Source organism: Rhipicephalus sanguineus, chromosome 4, assembly GCF_013339695.2.
Source record: "Rhipicephalus sanguineus isolate Rsan-2018 chromosome 4, BIME_Rsan_1.4, whole genome shotgun sequence".
In the NCBI taxonomy this organism is placed as follows: domain Eukaryota; kingdom Metazoa; phylum Arthropoda; class Arachnida; order Ixodida; family Ixodidae; genus Rhipicephalus; species Rhipicephalus sanguineus.
The window spans coordinates 62822179-62843475 of NC_051179.1; the positions used below are offsets into that span (position 1 = coordinate 62822179).

The following is a 21297-nucleotide window of genomic DNA, read 5'->3' on the forward strand; positions in this document are numbered from 1 at the left end:
TCAACCGACTTTCAAAACCCGATGCGTTGCCTGTCGAAAAACCGAAAATAATTGTAGATTGTAAAAACCACACGCAACGTATCTAACCTTTATTCTTGCATATTATGATCTACTAATTGCGATAATATGTACGTTATATAAATTTCAATTCTTTTTTTAAGTGCTGTCAACGAAACCTCGCGAACGAATCATTCTGCTGCACACATTTTGTTTCTGTTGATGATGGCGTCCGCTGGTTACGCGTTGGAAGGTAAGTTATTGCATTCATTTGTAGCTGCCGGCAGCGTGCATTGTGTGTTTTGTCGCTTTATAACGCACGTAATGTCCTCACCTTCGTTCCGGCCGCGTATATATTGAGCTCTAAGCGCAGCAGCGCGGGGATGACATCGTCAACCAGCCGTCGTACGAGGCTCGCCAATCGTCAGCATACGTGGTTGTTACTTGCCAATGGATTGGCAGCAGTAATTAAGTGAAGGAGTGGGTCTTTCGTCAAGCCGCGCCCCCGTTTGTGTATCGCCAGGGCGCACTACTTCCTTTCTGACTGAACCAGAGCAAGCGCGCAGCTTCAGATTGTTATCGCGAACCGATGAGGCATTCGTGGTGTGTTGTTTTCCGCGTTTTGACGTACGATGACTCCTGCGTTACGTTTCGTTTTGCCTGTCTTTAAAAAAGAATGACCCGTTAACTCAGTGCGCTCAGTCTTCGGCTGCCTACCTTCCTCGCATACGACGGTCCTGCGCTTTTGCTGTGTTTGAGAAATATCGGTGACAATTCGCGGACCTGTGGCCGCTGCTAAACCTATGTTTGTCTTTCGAGTGGTGCTTCCTAAACTGTCATCTTCTCATCATCAATTGGCGCCGAAACCGGCGCTACAAACCTGTTAAAGCCAGGTATGCGAAGTTTGCTTCCTTGTACGCCTATTAAACTGTGTTCTTGCCGTTCAGGTACCGCGAAACTTAATGTTTGGGTATGTATATATTCTGTACTTGCCTACTCTTGCTGCCTACGTAAACACAACTAGCGAAATTCAGGACAGGCATCCCTTGTCAAACAACTTTTCACACGTATAGCCTTCCACTTTTTTTTTCTCTTTTTTTTTGGGTGGGGGGGGGGGATATCACCTACACTCCTTCCTAAACCAACCAAGAGAGCAAGTTTAGGAAACAATTAAGTTATGAACTTCAGGCTGGATAGTTGAAACGTATAGTGCCTAGGTGACGTGCCTGTATTTCCTCTAGCCACTGTAGACACGTTCAAATCACAGTTAACATACTTCACAGGCGTTTGAAAAGAATCCGTAAACAGGGGGTGGGTGCTCGAGCCGAGGTTTCGACAAGTGGACTTGTCATCTTCAAGGCTGGAGAAGACAAGTGAGCACCCACCCCCTGTTTACAGATTTTTTCATCACAAGCTTCTATCTTCCCCTTCATGCCGTTGACAGGTGTTTGTTTTTCTGCTTGGGACCCACAGAACGTTCATCATGACTGTATTGTTAATTCAAAAAAAGTTCGCAGGATGTAGCCATAGCATTGTTGTCTACTTTCAAAAGAAAAATATGTCAAACTTTCTGTTGGTAACCTCAGCCATTGCACTCATTAACCTAAGTTTAGAACACAGATTATACACAACATTTTGTGAACTCACCTTGCTGAAGCTTAGGCCGTAGCTTGATTTCATAGGCATCGTCATTGAGTCACGGAATATTCCACACCCATTCCTTATTCTCGTGTATTTCATCTCTGTGCTGCACTCTGTACTTCACAGTAAATGTGAAATCCGTAATTGCTGTCAACATCCACCTTGCGTGTATTGCTAAGCGTTTTCTTAGTGCTCAATCTTTTTTCAGATTTACGGAAACAAGCGCGCCACCTCGAAAATGAAATCGACCTAAAGCTCGTCTCCTTCAGCAAGCTTGGCACCGGCTTTGGTTCCAGAGAGCTCAAGAATGAAAGGTGAGTTTGCTACGTCGCATTCAGTACTATCTGCAAAGAAAGAAATTGGTACCAAGGCAAAAAATGTGTATGCTTGATTTAAGAATACTTTGCCGATGTGCATTGCACTTTTACCTTGGTCATCTCAGTAAAACATCTCTTCAAAAAATGTTTTCTCTTAATTTAATGAGGTGAAATTGTTAGGCCATTATAATAAGAGCCATTATAACCATCCTCTCGTATATGTGGGTGTGCAGCATGGGGTTCATGCTGAATCTAGAGTTGCTGTTGGACTTCAGCATAAGGCGCAGTATGATTTGGCTGCTGCAAACAAAACCACGTCACTCCACCATTGGGTATCGAGCACCTGCTGTTAACGTGCAGTAAATCCTCTACATAAAAATATCACTTTATTCGCTTTTTTTTTTACATTCACGTGTTGCAATTCTCCTGTAGCTCCTCTGATTTTAGTGAAATACTGCTTATAACCAAGTCCTGATGTCAGTCTGAATGACTTGGTTTTAAGGTTTTACTTGCCATGTTATTTGGCTAGTAGGCATGTGATTACCATGGGGAGCAGTACCAACAAGGCAGGATAGATGGAACACATGTATCGACTGTCAACTGATTTTTTTCCTTAGAATGGTGCAGAATACGTAACACTCATTTATCTGGGAAAAACAGGGCATAAGAAGAAATCACATGGAGGTTATCGATGGTGAGACTTCACAACATTACTCGATGGGCGTTGTCACTACGACATCTACTGCAGCTGATAAAGTACACACTCCATTAGGGCAATCACCAGTTGAGACTTTGTCACACAGCGGGGCCCTGTAGAGCTTAGGTGCACAGTACGTCATGAACTTCAATGGGTCTTCTCATTATTGGCATGCGTAACATTTGTGTATTGTTCCACATATCTCCAAATTCCTCCCCCCCCCCCCCCCCCACACACACACACTGTTCTGTCCTTTTCTTCTTTACTTTTTTGGTTGAACACTATACCGCACAAGTTTATTGATTGGAAGAGATAGCAATGAAAAAAGGCTTAATCAGCTTACGCTAGGAAACTATTTCTTTTCAAATATGTTTTCGGTAATTTCACTGCAGGATGTTGACTACTGGAAGAGAAACCAAATTCAGTGTCTTTAATTTTGTGTTGATATCTTAAAATACTGGGTAGCGCGGATTCGACACAGGACCGAGAAAGAACACTGATGCACAGGACAACCGCTTGCCAAGCGTTGAAATTCCACCACCAGTTGATGCCATTCCAACAGCTGCCATCCATGGCATCAGTCTGACGTCATAGAGGGAGTTCAGTGTTTCCTTATATTTGGTACATCAAGGCACAGCAAAAGTTCTCTAAACTTTCAAAACTCTCTTTTGGTAGGTGGTAGGTGGAAAATGTGGGAATATTATACAACTAAAAAAAATGTAACTGAAATAGGGAAAGTAAGACTGGGCAAAAATAAACTTAGGGATGGCACTGTAAGGACTTTTTAAGATGAGTGAAGCAGAGATTTAACATGGGGGTTAGTACAGACTAGTAATCAGTACAAAGTTGTCGGACTTCTGTGTCCTTTTTTTTATGCATTTTCTCATATCTTCACCTGCTGCTGTACATACCTGCCTTCGTGTGGTTTGTTATCGTCTCACTGCCAACCGCACTGTCTTTCTATAGCATTCAAGGTCACTTGTACTGCTTTCAATGAAGATTTCCTTTTTGTTCTGCTTTTTTTTTTAATGCTAACATGTGAATTATGATCACAGGATGTTAAAGACGGCAAATATGGTATAAAGAAACTTGCAGTGACAGTTATCATCCTTGTTAGGAAGTGTTTTCCCATTTACCTGAGTATTTTTGCTTCTTTTCGATTTGTATAGCCTTGATACTGCGCCGTTGCTTGGCAGGGACCACATGTTCGAGACAATGACCTTGGAAATTGAGCAGCTGCTATCCAAGGCAAGAAAAATTCTTTACTCTTTTTTTTTTTATTTAATGCAGAGTGTTTTATGGCTATTCACAGTGAGCTTTTACAATCACTTTATTGTTTTTTTACTCTCCAGAAATCGTTAACTTAGGTGAAAATGGATAGACAATATCACTTCTTAAATAAATGGCACAATGTTTAAATTGTGTTACTAAAACGAAAATGATGTTGGTAAACTGATCAGTTAACTCCCATAAAGTCGTGATGTCAGGAACATACCATGAATGATTAGAAGAGTTGAAGACTCCTTTTCCTAACATAACTTTAATAATAATAATATAGGGGAATTTTTTATGCCAGAGCCACAATATAATTATGAGGCACACTGTGGTAGAGGGCTCCAGAAATTTCGACCACTTGGGGTTCTTTAACAGGCACTTAAAACTAAGCAGACGGGCCTTTATTATTTCGGCTGCATTGAAATGTGACCACAGCGGTCAGGATTGAATTTATGACCTTCGGGTTTGCAGCTGAGCACCGTAACCACTGCGCCACCGCTGCATGACTTTAATTGATAGGTTTAGTATTGCTTAATTACTAACTGCCCTGCAGTCTTGACATCAATAAAAATGTAAGGAAGAGTATTTAAAAAGTAAATGCTAGAAAGGCCCTCTGTTATCACCACTAGTGGTTATGCTGAGAATTTCACCCGAGTAAAGTTCACTGTCATTTTTCGTTTCAGTTTTGTTGTGCATACACATACGAGGAATTTGTTGCTCTAGAGATTTGTTTCCTCATTCTCATAAGTTGAAACATGAAATTTCTTATCTTTATCCAGAAATGAAATTCAGACTGCTTTTGGAAAAGTGGCCTTTGTTGCTTTCTTGGTGTCACGCATCTTCTTTGCAACTAGAAAAAAATCACCCTTTCCGTCGGTGGGATCTGTACCCACAACCTTCGAATTACGCATCTGACGCTATAACAATTGAGCTACCGCGGAAGGCGCCTCCCCACCCACTTTGTTGGGCTATGACGGAAGTAGTAGCCAACTCTGTCGTAGCTCAATTGGTAGAGCATGGGACGCGTAATTCGAAGGTTGTAGGTTCGGATCTCACCAACGGAAAGGGCGATTTCTCCACTTTAATTCATTTCAATTTATGTTATAATTACTCTGCTACAGTTAAAGACAATTAATGTCCCTTATGCTTTTTTTGGCCTAATTGTCTCTACGGTTCATTTTACTGTGTCTAACAAAGAAATGAGCCCTCGAAAAAAAAAAAGAAGTTCCCCTTCTTTCGTTGATTTCAACTCATCATATTCTGATTCACTCTCCACGATTTCCTTTACTAAACAAATACATCACATCTGCTTTACCAACATCCACCAGACATCATCATGAGCTGAGTGTGCCTCCTTTTCATCACCAAACTAATGCATATATTAATAGTTTTCTTTTCCACACTATTGAAATATGGACCATTGACCTTCATGTTCAGCACATTTTGTGTTGTTTTGCAATTTTTGTATTTGCTACCTCCACTCCTGCGACAGCCCTTCAAGGCTGCAGTATGTTGAAATAAATAAATAAAATAAATAAATCATTTGCCATGTTCTTCCCCTGCAGCTGGGTGAGGTCAACGACCAGATGAGCCAGGTGCAGACGTCGAGCGGGGCTGCTCCCAGCGCCACGGTCCTTCACACGCTGCAGCGCCACCGGGACATCCTGCAGGACTACGTTCGCGAGTTCCACAAGACGCGCACCAACGTGCAGGCCCACCGGGAGAGGGACCTTCTCCTCGGCTCCGTGCGCAAGGACATAGAGTAAGCAGGTGGCGCTTCCGCTGAAACAGCTTTTGCAAATCCTCCCGTCTTACCTGGCTGTTGCACGTAGCTTATAGACCAGAATATGTTAACTTTTGCATGCCCATTTAGAGCAAGCGCATTCAATCTCAAGTCCAGTAAGAGTCGCCGCAGCTTGCACGTCGTTGCCAAATTGATAATGGGGAAAAAGACATAAAAAAGGCTTCTTGCTGTTTCATATTTGTCGATAACCTTCATTGTTGCCATGTATAATCACTCTAATTGTGTAATCACTTCGTCGGCTATCCCCCACTGAAATAATTTATCTAACGATATTGTGTATCGCAATCACACTGACTCTTTCATGAACCTCATTCAGTGTATTGAATTTTCACCATGAATTTTTGGCAATGTATGTACTTTCATGTATTCATGTACATAATCCTGCACGGGTCATGAAGGGCCTGCAGTGTATTGAAATAAAAGAAAGATAAGTGATGTGTGTGTAGCCTCTGCAACTTGGGCCAGTTACTGTGATCATTTTACTACGTGTTCTGTTGCCACCACCACCTATGCCTGATTTAAATAGAGGGGGGAGGACTTAGTCAAATGGTTAGTCGCTTCTTTTTTCACCCCCTCCATCAACATTGCACTGTATTGGTGGAAATAGTAAACTAGTTATTGTTATTGTTACAATTAAATTAGTTATTGTTACAATTAAAGGCAGGGTGTGCGAACACCTATTTACTTGGGTTTTCCTGAAATGTCAGTCTTTGGAATCCGCAAAAGTCTAGAAGGGCGTTTCTAGTACCTGTCACACACCTCTATCCTTCGCTTCCTCCTTAGTTATTTATGCAGAAATAACTTTCAGGGACATTCGGAAAGTTAGTACAGCAAACAGTGCCTCTAGTAGTGAGACTCTCGTGTGCAGCGTGCGAAACGGACTACAATACAGAGAAGATATGCTTGAGACATGGTGCTGTTGGCATAATCTGCTGCCGATGTTTTAAAATGTCCAATAATTGAAGCAGCCTTGAAGAAGACAATTCCGCTTTTCGAGACGTCGGCTCCAGCACACAAACCCTGTTTATGAATTTTTCATCACTACCTCTATGTGAAACATGAAAAGAGAAAAGTGGTGCGTGTCTCATTTAGCTTGCGTGTTTGGCTGCTTCAGTGCAACATGTCATGATCACAGGACACCTTTTGTTCCTAAGGAAGTGTCCTTGGTTAGGCTGAATGAAATTCCAGTTTGTGCTTGGAACCTGCTTATGTGGCGTACGTGTTAATTGTTGGTATGTTAAATTGTGCAAGGGGGAAAATAATCCAGTGGTTGTTTTTCTTTCCGTTGCCGAAGCAGGTTTATAGAAAAACTGTGACACATAGCTTTTAGTCTTTCCTTCTTCCTTTTTTTGCACAGCATTTTGCCTCTCAATCAGACTGCGAGTTATGCATCATGCATTCTCTTTCTCTCTCTTCATTGCAGCTCTTATAAGAACTCATCAAGCCTCAATCGGCGGTCAGAGGGCTACCTAAAAGAACACGAGCACCTGAAAAGGTTGGTGTACGGTGGAGAGAGTTCTTAGCTTCTTTTTCTTTTTTCTGGAATGACAGAAAGTTGCTGAGTGTTTGTGGTTTGAAATGGTAGGCGTACAAAGCAAAGGCATGTGTTAAATCATGTCTTATTCATTTCAATATTCTGTCTACATTCTTTATGCCTGTCTTTTCAGACCGCAAATTTTTCACACTGAATGGTGTGGCTGTTTTTGTGCCGTGAGGTCATGTTGAAAATTACCACCATATTAGGTTTGGCTGTCATATTTTAAAAAACATTAGGTTTGGCTGTCATATTTTAAAAAACATTTGATAAGCATTGCTACCACACAACAAAGTTGTTTATTACATCCTATATTCATTATAAGCGGGAATGCCATAATAAGTGACTAATATAAACATTTACTAACTTTGTATCTGCTTCCTTGTTTATCTGATAAATCAGTATACCCCTTTTTGTTGTATATCAAAGTTTGACCGTATTTTAGGCTGACATCTGTTCCCGTAAAACTGTTGGTTTTTCTGCAAGGCTCAATTGCCTGGTGGCTGAGCTTATTGCATAGTGATGGGCAAAACCCTGGTTGGGAGGGGTGCGTTACATTTGTGGCATGGTTACGTGAGGTCCTGTTTCAGGTTGGCTATGCTATAGAGCTCCTGTTATCTGTTGTACAAGTACTACTGCATATATTGTTTTATAGGAGCATACAAAAGCAAACTTGTCTTGTGGATAGCTTGACAAATAACACAAATGATGGGGACAAGAGGCACAATTCATTTACTATACTAGTATCACTGCCTGACAAAGCTTTGTTTCATACTTCTCTCTTTAATTTCAGCTCAGACCGGATGGTACATGATCAGATAAAGTAAGCAAAACACTTTCTGTTGTTTTTATTTGTAGTTATTCATTTCTATAATAGACTACTACAGCATTGTTGTGTATAGCACTCACTGCTGTGAACATAGCCTCATGAAAGTGAGAATGATAGTGCAACCATGAAGTAAATCCTACAAGTGCCCTTTGTCTAGTCTTTATAGATATGCTGAAATCTGTCCTATGCAAATGAAGCTCAAATTTGCTCTGATTAAGTAAATGCTTGACCGAGCCAAGTGGAATTCATTAAACTTAAGAAAAATTAAAGCTGTTGCACTTCCTGGGGTGAGTTATTGAATTTGGATTCTTTGGTACACATAGCTGAAAATTACCGCTTTGCATAAAGAATGCATCTGCTGAAATGTCTGAAGTGGACAGGGCCCGTATTCCCAAACGATCGCAAAAGGCGATAGTATCGCGTTTGGTGACGTAGAATTTGATGCGTTCAGTAAGTAAAAAAAACGCTTGCCTGTGACGTCATTGTTGCAACTGGCCGTTGGTTGTACGAATGTCTCACAACACATGAGTGCGCGCACCGTGCAAGAGCAGAACAACCCGAGTGCGGCGTTTTCGAGCGTGTGCTGCTGCTTCTACACAGTGGCCAGGCTTGGCCGGCTTGGCTGTGGCTACTTGAAGTGTAAGACGTGTTGAAAGCGCTTTCAACGGTTTTTTGTTTGATTATTTAATGCACAGTATAATATTTAAAGAATGCAACCTTGCGTGAAACGTATTTTCGTTGAGAGTTTAACACGGCGTACTCGGAGAGTTCAGCTGTAGCGTGCCGTCGCAGCGACATCGTCTCAAGATCTCAACATGTTGCCGGCTCACGATAAGCCACGCGCGCAACGCACGGTTCATGTTCCTGGGATGTTCAAACCACGAAAAAACACGCGCTGGCAAAGAACGAGTGCTGATAACACCCCAAGGTAATGCTCGATGAAAGCTTCAGCGTAAAAATTGCTGCGTATATCCACCGAGGATTGAATACTAGAAGCTACCGCCTACGTCACCGAAATGCTAGACTTCACCACGAACTGACGGTTAACGGTACCTTCGTTTATTGCAAATATGTCGAGAGCACCGTCGGGCACCATGACGCAAAATTGACGTCGGCGGAATTACCGGATGGCGCCCTAACTTTTCCGGTTTGCTCAATAGCCAATCAGCGCGCACCAAAGGCGATACTTTTGCGATTGTCGCCTTTTGAGAATACGGGCCCAGATCTCTCGCATTGGCTTATGCCTCATGGGCAGTCATCAGTTTGTCCTCGCAAGATTTACAAGTCTCATTTACAAATCGTGGGTTATATTTCGGAGCAATGTCACAGTAATTTTGTCACGTTGGTGAACATTTGCTTTAGTGCATCCTTCTGAGGCTGTTCGAAGTTTGCGATTTTAATATTTGTAATGTACTTAGTGCATGAATAGCACTGGACTGCTTGCCGCTGCCCAATGCAATTTTTGTTAGATACATATTTGTATTGCAATTAATTCGTGGCATATTTTTTGTTTCAGCATCGCTATTCGAACAAAGGATGAGTTGCTGAGTCAGCGCAACGCCCTGAAGGCCATTCAGACCAAGATGACCACTCTAGCCAGTATCCTTTGGCTGCAGTTTTTCACTTTTGCACGGGTGTCTTATCTTGCTATCTCTGTTGGCACTTCCCTGCATTTGGTACGTGTAAATATTGATAATCACGGTTATCGTGTTTGCAACCAGCACTGAAACTTCATGAGGCAACAACGCTGTCTTAACATATGGCCTTAGTGCCTGGAATGCCTGGTTCACACAACTCAGTGCCAGTTAACCATCACGGTGGTCTAGTGGTTATGGTGCTCGACTGCTGACCCGCAGGTCGCAGGATCGAATCCCGACTGCGGCAGCTGCAGTTTCGATGGGAGGCGAAAATGCTTGAGGCCCGTGTGCCTAGATGTAGGTGCACGTTAAAGAACCCCAGGTGGTCAAAATTGCCGGAGCTCTCCACTACGGCGTCTCTCATAATCATATCGTGGTTTTGGGATGTTAAACCCCAGCAATTGTTTTTATTTTTTTATTATTAGTTTCACTGTTGCAGACATTTGAGCTTCTGGTTCTTGCAATTTAAGAAAGTGAACTTTTGCCATAATTTTAACTGAGCCCTTAAATTCCCTTCTTTCATGAAATTCAAGTGTTATAGAAACCCATCACCCATCTCATACACTGTAGGCTTGAGGAAAAGCGTGCGAGGGTGCGCCAAGAAGGACGGTGGCTCAATGCATACCATTGTCCAGCACGTCTTGCAAGGAATACGACGGAGTTTTAAGTTGCTTTGTGGGGAGGTGAGCTCGGTTATCGCTTGTATGGAGTTGTGGGGAGCGGGCATTTTGTACTGAACATAGTTGGCTAGCTAGCTACTGTTTTGATGGCATGAATAAAATACATTTAACAAAGGCCACTGATGCACTGGACATTGGCAATACGCGTTCATTGGTGGCTTGGGCTGCACTTTTAAGGAATGCGCGAGTGTTGACAGCGCGAGTTCCTGAAGCAGTATGACTGCCTGGTGAAGTCTATTCCTTAACAGCACTGACGACCGCTTCCCCATGATTAACAGCCTGGTGCAAAGGATCAACCTGCGCAAGAGGAGGGACTCCATCATTCTGGGCCTCGTCATTGGGACCTGCACGGTGCTGCTGTTGCTGTACATTACTCGCTGAAACTCGTGGCTGCCGACACCGATGAACCGCGTCTCTAGCTTTTCGTGCCCAAGCTCCTCCTAGAAACTCGAGTGCGTTTTTAATGGAAACAAAGGTCGTGGTTGATTGACCCTCCCCCTCCTCCCATTCGCGTTGACTGTAAGATATATATATATATATTATACGCCTGTACATAATGGACCTTTATGCTACTGGTGAAGAGAAAGAGGCATTGCACGGCTGTAACTCGCGTTTGTTGTTTTCTAAGCGGGAATAAAGTATTTTGATTCATATGCTTGTCATGTTTTAACCCTGTGTGAATAAATGTGTGCTGATGCTGCTATCTGGGAGCTCCCACAGAATAATAGTGGCTAGAAAGAAACCTCTCCAGTCACAACAGGAGAATTGTCGTTGCCTTGTAAATGTGGGTGCTTGAAAAGACAAGCGATTCTTACTTTCTCTTTCATAAGAATCATTCATAACAAGAAAGTTAAACCTGCCTCATATAGAAGGCTGCTCCACAGAAGTAGTTGAGGCTGCTTTTGGGCCAGTATGACAGCCTTATACATGGATGTGTGCATGTTGACACCCACTGCAACATCTCTGCCTAGCATATCGATACTAGCTGTGAGGGAAGAAATGTCCTTGCACATGACATTAGCAGTCGTGAACTCTCCCAGATCACCTACTGCGAGTACAGTTGTGAAGTACCCACTATATGTCTGTAAGTAAGCGTTGACATATATAGCTATATATAGCTGCACACTTTGTTCATGCTGTGGCTAGTGATTTTAAATTATTGAAAACTCGTTGCTGAATTCCCATGGTGTGCCACCTGGTGCTATTCTATGCTTCTGCCACACAAGATTACACCTGTTAATGTTGCTCCTCGTCTGACGTAACACCTCTTGGTTTTTGACTGCGGAGCTGTTTAGGCTGGCCATTTGTCCGCAACGCTAAAACAGAAATGATCATCTAGAACCAACACGCGCTCTTCCTCTTCTTGGTCGTCAGTGTTGTCGTCTTCATCTTCTTCTTTGCTCCCAAAACACGTGCGGCGATTTCTCTGGCACGGGATGCTATAACCTGATGGGTGAGAGAACGAGTACGAAGAGAGATTCTTGGCGACGCCGGATTCGAACCTGTGTTCCCACGAAGGCGAACATCGTAACCACTAGGCTATTCAGGCACGCCAGCAGAGCATAGCGTAGTCTTGTATAGTTTAGCAAGGGGGTGGGAAAGGGAAGTGAGAGATAGAATGAGAAAGAAAGATTCAAAGAAAGAAAAAGGAAGCGAGAAAGTGAGCGGGAGAATGAGTGAGAAAGGAAAATGAGGAGGAGGATGGGAGAGAGTAAAGCATAGCATAGACAGAATGAGGAAGGAAAAGTAAGCAAGCGAGAAAGAAAGGGAAGAAATTGAAAGAGAAAAGGAGAGAGAGAAACAAAGAAGGACGCCCAGCTCCGCACTTCCTTCAGGCTTGGCAGCACTAGTGCGATGCTGCATTAATTTTTTTTTCCGATGAAATTCCAAGCAGTGGTGTGGCTCTGTGGTAAAGCACTTGACTGCAATGCAGAATGTCTGGGTTCGATTCCCGAACGGTGTAACTCAGGAAGGTTTTTTTCTTATGGCATCTTCGACAAATATCACCGGTGCACACCGGGGCGCCCTGGTACGCCGTTTCGTCCAGTCATCGTTGCGCCTGCGCGCCCCGGTGCACACCGGTGCGATTTGTCGAAGATGGCATTAATTTCTCTCACTACCCACGTTCCCTTTTACTGACGTCACATCCGTGACGGAAGTGGTATCCTTCAATTCTGGGTGCGCCGTGGCATGACGCTTGTGTTAAAAACGCGTTTTCATGAATATTTGCCCTCCACTGATAAGCATAATTTTTTTAGTGTGCTGGGGACGCACAAAGCATAGAGTTTCCTAAAATTGTAGGAAACTCTATGGCACAAAGAGCACTGTGCTACGGTACAGTAGTTACGGTAAAAAAAAATAAAAATATGGAGTGTGCGGAAAATTACTAGTAAACAGGGCCTCGAAGGCCGCCAGAAATTTTACAGTGCATTAATGTAGCATCCCACTGTTTTTTGCTCTCGTAATCATTGATTAACAACTAGCTATTGTGCAGTGAATGTATCTTTTTAGAACAGTTACACAGCAAAAAATCCTTTTCGTGGCGCCCTCTGTGCTCACCACCGCCACAGCTCACTGAACGATAAGGCCTGCCTTCTTCCTCGATCAGCTTTTTGTGGAGAGCGGGCAAAAGCGTTGCGAACCCATTTATAGACTCGCGAGCTTGCTGTTGCAGTTGTTTTCTTCAGTCCTAAGAGGGAGTCATGGATAATGCAAAGTACACTTCTCAAGAACAGGTAAGCGCGCATGCAAAGCGTTCTCTCCGGTGACCACACCTCCTTTGAGTAGCGCGTACAAAGATGAGTCATGGGATCAACAAACGGGCATAACAAAAATCGGTGATGAAAGAATACCGCGTTGGAAGCTTCTCTCGAGTGCCATCACTTAGTAGGGTCGCTCTGCTTCACTGACACCTGAGAATTATCTAATATGATTTGTGATCACAGTTAGTTCAAATGTAAAAGCTTTTCGTATTCAGAGCGTTGCGCGCGTTCTTGGAACGCGCTGCTGAAAATTGATTACACGGCTTGGGCGCGTTGTGCGCAGTGCATTCGTGAGTATCCATAGTGAGGGTGTGAATTTTTTTACTCTAGCTTCTGAACTATTTACATCGCCTGTAATGAGCGCGCGAAATTTCATCCTGGAAAGGTGACATTCCCGCATTGCTCTGCATTCCTGTGCGCGCTCATTTTACCCGCAGCCTTGTCCCCCAATGCACTTACTTAACTCGATTGCAAAGATGCATCGCTAAAAGGAAAGAAAAAAAAAACGCGGAATATGTGACGCTGATTTGTAACATTCGGTGAAATCAGGCGTGAGAATCTCCTTGTTCGTGAGGTAAGTGTTATGTTGCCAGTCGTGTGCAGCGTGCTTATCAAAACACACAGTTTTGTTTGATTAGACGCCGTCAATGTGTGCTCGAACGACGGATTTCGTTCGCAATAATGGCCTTTGCTGTTTATTTTTTTGGCATACGTTGCACATATTTAGCGTCACCGATCAGCAGGAAAAAGCTAGAAACAGTTGTGAGTGGGTAAAACAAATCTTGAAGTGCTGATACAGTATCGTCGGTTGCAGGTTCACCGTATTCTGTAGCGCTCCCAGAATTTGTCGCTGAAATTTTACTAAAATAAAAAAAAATACGATCATGCTCTTTGACTGGCAGCACTTAAAAAAATTGGTGTAACGTGTGAGTGATATGATGTAATTAGGCAGTTTTAGAATAGGCTACACAAAGATAGCGTTGATTGGGTACGTATGCTATTTTCATCACTTCACGTGGGTACCCAAGAGGATTGCGACTGGACTGAGTGATCCTTGGGGATCGGCTCACACCGTTGTAGGCGCAGTGCCCAAGGGGCTTCACAGTTACTAATGTGATTTATTCACAAGTCAAATGGGTGGATAGTTGATATGCATGACGTGTTTTTTTGAACGGATGGATTATGACTTTCAGTCGGTTTGAATATCATAGTATGATGCTTCCGTTCACACATTTGTTGTTTCGATGTCTGCCATTGTAAACAAAGTTAGGTAAACATGCATGCTACTTCACTTTCATAATTTCCTGTAGAAAAGCGAAGCTTTGCGGGAAATATGAGCTGCACAATGCTTATGCCTTAGTCCATTGGGCAGAAGAGAACACTAGTTCTGAGTTGAGTGGGACAACTTAATTTGAATAAGCGGGCATGCTAGAACCAGTTTTCTCGAACTCAATGTCTGTCTGTAATTTTAAGTTTCAACATTTTTCTGACTGACTCCTGTGTAAGCCACTGAGCTGCCATCTCTTAGAATCTTCCCGCCTGCAATCAGATTCAGCTCACCGAGCATGGGCAAACCAAGCAGGTGTTAGCAGCATTTGCAGTGGCCTCAAAACATGCCAAGCAGAAAGCGCCGGTTGCACTATTATTGATTTCTTTTTTTGCCCGAGTTTTCGCAGACGGTGGAAACAGTTGTTTCCGGACAGCCCCAGCGAAATGTCACTGAACGAAATACAGTTCGCATTCAGAGCATGTTCAGCCAGACACATCGTAGTATGCGTGCGCGTACAATTTGCATCAGCCGCCTGGCTGCAAAATGTACTGCGTGTCATTAAGAAGCTGCTCCACTTTTAAGTCAGGTTTGCAGGTGCATTGCAGTTGCTAAGTTTGAACACCTCGGACGGCCCGCAGTGGCACGCATGCTGTTTAAAGGTCCCCCCCTCGATTGGCAGCTCTCCAAGAGCCAAGTAGGAAGAGGCTCTTTTGTTGTTTTGCTCCACGCTCGCGAGCTCAGTTGCAACCACTGACACGGTAAACTAATCAAAAGTGCAAGCGTGAAAAAAAATATATGTATAGCATTTTCTTTCGCATTCTTTTTTCTTTTTATACTTTGTTATGCTGGTGCATTGAAGCTTTGTGTTTTGTACAGGGAAAGGTTTCATACTTATTCTCAATCTCATTTTTTTCTGCTTTGTTGTTGCTTTTTTTCTAATAGCTCGAATACCTTGTGTGTGACATACTAACTTGTTTACTTTGCTCCTTGTAGTAGAAATCTGCTCTGTTGCAAGGTGCGATAGCTACCGTTTATCAAAATATTGCTAGCTTTTTATTTTTCAACTGTCTGCCAGGAGTGCCCTCATTCTTGGCACAGCACCTTAGGCTTTGTCTATTAGTTTGTTATGTTTTTGTCCTTTCCAAATGCTACAGAGGTAGCCTTTATAAAGTGGGCTACTGATGACATTCTATTTTCTTCCCTCCCCCCCCCCCTGCATTTAATCTAGCTAATGCACATCTGTCTCTTGTTACTACCCAATCTGTTAACCGATGTCTTAACTGAACAAAGAACACTACTAAACTCATATTTATGTTCTCACTTGCTACTGAGAAGTAAAGATAACAGGTTTAATAAAAAAAGATAAGTCATCAAAAATGTTAAACACTTCTCGTGCTTTAGAAGCAGTGGGATGTGGTGGCTTCATCATGCGCACTACATCACGTCCTGTCAACAAATCTCACTGAATGTTTTCAATATCTACAGCTGCAACTAAGATCCTTTGCATTGAGTTTTCACTACTTGCATAGTAATAGAATTTGTATCTGCATTCTTTTTTCTTTATGTTCAGCATTCTGAGGCATTGACCAAAGCAAAACTGGCGGAGAATTTGATGACGTGGAATTGCCCTCTTGCGTTAGCTGACTCAAAGGATACGTAACATGATACTTTGGTGTGATATTCAGGCTTGCCTGAAACGGACATTGAATACTGCATGCAGGCTGGGATGCCGAGGATTTTGGAGAGATTACGCGCATAGCTGAGTTAGCATATTCATGTCTCATTAATTCCTGGTATTTAGTTATAGGAGCCTTTTTGCTATTGCAATTGTAAAATATTATCTTGCATAGCTGTACACCGTGGGTGCAGTGTTCCTGGACATGAAAAGCTGATATGCTAGCAGCTGCTGCAAAAGACTGTGGTCAGTCAACGAACTTATATAAAATACACTTGAAAGCTACCATCTGCAAAGCCTGTCGGATAAAATTGGACAAGGAAATGAACCACAAGCTTCACGTAATCAAAGGACTTTAAGTGAACACAGGACACAAGGATCGCTTCTGTGATGTCACTCCTTGACACCTACGAATTGCGCAAACAATGCTATTGACCCATAGCTTCTTCCTATTGGGAAAACAACTTGCTTGGCACTCCATGTCACAAACCGTTAACCATATGCACTTTTCAATTACCTGTTCACATTATGAAGCACAAGAGCTAAATAAAGTTCCACATTGTGTTTTACAAGTACCACATATCATTACATGTGCAATTAGCACTGAGTGAGCAACATCTAGTACCTCTTGAAGGGGACCCTGTAACACTTTTTAGCATAGACAGAAAATGCTGCCGATCGGTAGTCGAGGCCCCTGAGAACACTTGAGCCAAACATAATAGTGCAGCATGCGGCCTGGAATTTACAATGAATTCTCAAAGTCGGCTAGCAATCGCTCGCTCTTCTCTCGACAAATGATGGCATAAACCCAAATGACCACGCTGTAAACCCAAAGTCTACAGCCATTGGCTGATTTGAGCATCGTGAGCTACTTTGGCCACCACAAAAGGCCGCCACGTGCCTGTGCGCACGCGCGATCACACTGCAAAAGGAGAGAAAAAATTGTTAAAATGTGTGACAAATCCCTATAACTTCGCTCATACTTGACGGATTATAAAAATTTTTGCAGCAGTCAATTCATCAGGCAGTAAGCTCTGTTAATGAAGCCATTCGACGATTATTTGGAAAACTATTGCAGGGCCCCTTTAAAAATGCTTTTTGAGTATTTAAAAGCAACAGCCATTATATATAATCTCTAGACAAGCGTAATTATGTCATTGTCAGTTTCTTTACTTTAAAAATCCACCTTCGTTCTCTGGGAATATCTGCTCTGACACATTATAGTTGTGACGGCAGCTGCTCCGATAAAGCCCTAGTAACTACCGGGTCATGGAGTGATGATCTTGTAGTCCTGTCTCAACAGAGTGTCTTCGAGATTAGTGATTGGCGGCCACTTTCCAATGCAGGATCAGGCCAAGAAGCTGAGGCTGAAGTTGGAAGGATGGCGGGAAGTGGTGCTTCCCCTGCACTCTGTCCTGCTCTGGAGTCAGCCATACTACCCGGGTTGCATCTTTGGTGCTATCACCACAGTCTTCCTGTAAGCTTCCATGCTTTACATACTAGTACTGCAATAAAAGTCTCATCTTGTCTTCTACTCAATTGTTTTAGTTGAGCTTTGACTGTGGAAAAATTCTCCCCTGTCACATTTAATTTTCTTTACATAATATTTTGTCAATGCGACGTTACAGAAGAAAGTGATTGCGCAGAAAAATTACTAGTGCATGTCAGTTGTGTATTGAAATGTTGACATATATCGGTGATAATTATACCACGTACATGTGAAGTCTAAAGGAGTGTACAGGTGTAATGGCAAAAAGAGCGCCAAGGAGGCCTAATAATTAATATAGTATTTACTTACGTAACACAAGACACGTTATTACAAGTTCAGAATTTTATTATAGAATATTTTCCAATGTTAGTACTTGTGCCGTAATCTTCGATAGTGAAGGTTTTACTCATTGTGGAAAGCACTTTACTCGCCGAATGTAAAATGGAACTCGTCCCATAATGTGAAACGCCTACTTTATGAATGTCATCAAATCTTTGCAGTACAATATACTATGCATCATGCAGTTAGAATGAATTGCTTGTACAGATCATGGTAAGGATACAACATGTGAAAAATCTCAAAATGAGATAATTTATGGAGTTTACTTGGCTTAGGTTGTAAGGCTTCATTTTGCTTGTGTTAAACTAAAAGTGCGTTCGTAATGACACACTGTCCAATATTTTGACAGACTGGCAAAAATGAGCCTTGTTGAAATATTCATTCCAGGCTCTCTTGTTTACCTGCACTCAATAACTGAAGCAAAGGTTTTTGCATATCCTTATAAGTCTTACATAACAAAACCCTTGAGATTTTGGCAATGCCTCGTGTAACTGCATGCCTGGAATGGGATCCACAAACGCACTTTCAATGCCTCTTCTATTTTCGCCTGTGGAGGCACACTGCTCAGAGGCAGCCCTTGCTGCTGCCTCCAAGGGCTGCCTCTGAGCAGTTGCGAGACGTCGCATCATGTCGCATGACTAAACAGGGCTATGGCGAGTTGCTCTGTTGCAGTACTTGGTCGCAGCAAGCGGTACGGTGCTTTTTATGGGAAAGAAAGTGATGTTCCAGGCATGTAGTTTGAGGAGGTGCTGGGTTTTGTCATTATCTGAACGCAAGATGCAAATGACTGTGCAGCTTGCTGTGGTACCTGGAGCCGTCCCTGCTGACCACCTTCTCACTGATTGGCATGCTGGTGTGCCTGCTCGACTATCTCGTCCCACTGCTGCTGGCTCAACTTTGCAGTCCTGACAAATGGTGAAAATGAACTTCTGTTTCCTCTTTCTCTCTTGTTCCCCCTCCCTTATTTCTGGAAAATTGATCAAGTGGGAAGCTTTACTTTCTGAGAAACCCGTGCGAGTTTCCTCGTAGCCTCATGCTACATACAGGTGTATGACATTTTTTCCCCTTCAAGAGTCCACGAAATGGACTGTCCATTCAGTGCACGTTGACCAGCTGGATCTCTAGTGATGGCACTGGCGCAGACAACCGGCACCGTATCACCGGTTCTTGAAATCGATTCAGTAAATGCTGACTGAAACAGACTGCCCACTTAGTGGACTATTGCAGAACACCTCTCTTCATCTGTTTGCATTAAAGCAAACCAGGGAACCTTTTGGCACCGTTTCTTATTGTAATTGTTATGGGCAACAAGAGAAAGCATTAACCAGTATTCACAAAGCTCTCGTAGTTTGCAGTTGAGCATAGTCATGCAAGTTGCGGGTCATTATCGCAATTGCTATCACAAACGGCTGGCTCTCAAACATTTTCTAATGAAGAAATGCTCTAGTGCATAAAGAAAGAAAATGTAAATTCAGGCATCCGTCATTCCTAGGAAGCTAAGCATTCCTCCTGCATGTCTTCACTGTGAAAATTAATGACATTTTTGCTAGCTACTTTTTTTAATGACGCAAGAACATCATTGACGTGCTGGTTAATGTAATTTTGCGTTTTGTCACTCGGGTGCGAAAAGAAGTTTCAAAAAGAAGTTAGTGAAGGTGGGATTTGTTAGCTGAAAAATCTAAAAGTAGAGCTCTAGATAAAGAAAAGCAAAAATGGCGCTTTTTTGATAGATATTGCACCTCCTGCTGCTGCTGGACATCTAACATGTATGCACAGCGACTGTTCAATATCGCAGTAGCAAATTTCACTAAGAGGAAATCAGTGTGCTGCTCGTTAGAGGATTTATCACTGTCACTGCACTGTGCACTCACTAAGGACTATCTTTTCCTGTCCCTTACTTATTTTATTTTTTTTATTTTCCAGGACCAGCCAGCATGAACGGCAGCTGCACGACATATGCCTCGAAGCGGTACATGCGTGGCAGTCGGTGGTCAGCGCATGCGCGTCCCTGAAGAAGGCCAAACAGGACAAACCCAAGGCGGTGCGTTTTTCAGTTGTACCCTCTGCGCTCTGGCACCATAAGAATTCAGCAAAATTGTTACATCTTCAGTATTCATAGTACAGATTGAACGCAACTGCTAAAGAAGCAAGGAGTTGTCTTATCTCAATTTTCCTTCGTCTTTGTGTTCATCCTGTGTTCTGAGTAGGGATGGGCAAATATTCGAGCATTTCGAATATTCAAACGAATATTACAGTACTCGAATTCACTTCGATACGAATTTAGATTATTCGAAATTTCGAAGTATTCGAAATGAACGAATATATGTATACATTTGACCGCACATAACCCCCCTGTAAAGGTGGTTTCACTGCAGCGTCTGGTTGCTGTGCCGTGAAACAACCCATCCAGGGGAAATCTGCACTGCCGCGAAGCCACACTTCAAGGTTAAATGTACATATTTTTTAAAGTTTAGCAGCGTGTTATACGGGCTTATATGTGCTGAGTATAGTAATTTTTAAATTGTAACGTATTGCACCACTTATAACCCTACCGCTATTCAAATCTTGATACTATTCAAGGCTGCTTCATTTTAAACCAAAAAAGTGACATTCACTCATACCTAGTTCCAATCCTTAAAAATATTGTGAAAGGGTCATGACAAAAATGCGCATTTTCTTAATAATATGCGGTAAATGCTGTTAGAACTATTCGATTCGAAATTATTTGACCAAATCATTATTCACTTCGGATTCGCTTCGAACCTCAAATTCACTATTCGCCCATCTCTAGTTACGAGCACTGATCTTCACGCCCCTCAGGGCATGCCTTTCTTTTTGTGCAGGCCTGTAGCTTCAGTCTTGACTTGAACTGGCTGAAAGCTGTCCTAGCTGCAGGTCGAAAACATGTTAGGAAATACGAGAACACAAAGCTCAGTTCTTGTTTCTGTGTCAATATCTTCACACTGCATCTAAGCATGAAACCTTACCGTAACACTTCCCCAGTTACTATCCATCCTGGGGAGGGCCTGGGCAGTGCCGCCTCCCAGGGCGCACGAAGGCTGTCACAAGAAGCCGCGTTCTCAGTATTGTCACTAACCTCTTGGCATTCCCTTAATATATGTTCCATTTTGGCTCTGGATTCACATTGTTTGCATTTGTCTGTTTCATATACAGTTGCTGACTGTTTATTCGGACTCATCGGGAACCGCTGAAAAGTGCAAATAATCAAGTGTCCGAAAAAAAAAAAAGAATTCACCAAAAAAAAAAACACCTTTATTGGCCCAGAGGCCAGAAAAACTTGTCACTTTGCATCGGCACACATGTATGCTTACGTGCGCTCAAGTTGGCATG

The 21297-nt window shown here is 42.8% G+C and overlaps 2 protein-coding genes across 6 annotated transcripts in view; both read left to right on the forward strand.

Moving 5' to 3' along the window:
- Positions 1-78: 78 nt before the first annotated feature.
- On the forward strand, positions 79-11060 carry LOC119390100 (Golgi SNAP receptor complex member 1). 4 transcript variants are annotated; one of them, XM_049414658.1, is made up of 8 exons: positions 79-250; positions 1847-1952; positions 3822-3900; positions 5493-5689; positions 7155-7226; positions 8059-8088; positions 9611-9698; positions 10670-11060. In XM_049414658.1, the coding sequence occupies exons 1-8, from the start codon at positions 220-222 to the stop codon at positions 10790-10792; spliced, it is 726 nt and encodes a 241-aa protein (XP_049270615.1). In that variant the 5' UTR covers positions 79-219; the 3' UTR covers positions 10793-11060. The 4 variants fall into 4 exon arrangements, with proteins under 4 accessions (XP_049270615.1, XP_049270616.1, XP_049270617.1 ...); XM_049414659.1 differs by having other exon boundaries at positions 9611-9693; positions 10668-11060; XM_049414660.1 differs by lacking the exon at positions 8059-8088.
- Positions 11061-12980: 1920 nt separating this feature from the next.
- Positions 12981-21297, forward strand: part of LOC119390101 (ADP-ribosylation factor-like protein 6-interacting protein 1) — a 351524-nt gene continuing 343207 nt past the window's right edge. For both annotated transcript variants that reach the window (XM_049414662.1, XM_037657649.2), the window contains exons 1-4: positions 12981-13146; positions 17465-17595; positions 18742-18861; positions 19870-19987. In XM_049414662.1, the coding sequence (XP_049270619.1) occupies positions 13114-13146; positions 17465-17595; positions 18742-18861; positions 19870-19987 (402 nt within the window). In that variant the 5' untranslated portion in view covers positions 12981-13113. The remainder of the gene's footprint in view (positions 13147-17464; positions 17596-18741; positions 18862-19869; positions 19988-21297) is intronic.

Excerpts from the sequence above, each read along its gene's own strand:
- LOC119390100 (XM_049414658.1), top strand. The coding sequence starts at position 220 with ATGATGGCGTCCGCTGGTTACGCGTTGGAAG. Across the intron at positions 8,089-9,610 it reads ATGGTACATGATCAGATAAA|CATCGCTATTCGAACAAAGG; the intron begins GTAAGCAAAACA and ends TTTTTGTTTCAG. Across the intron at positions 9,699-10,669 it reads TGACCACTCTAGCCAGTATC|CGCTTCCCCATGATTAACAG; the intron begins CTTTGGCTGCAG and ends AGCACTGACGAC.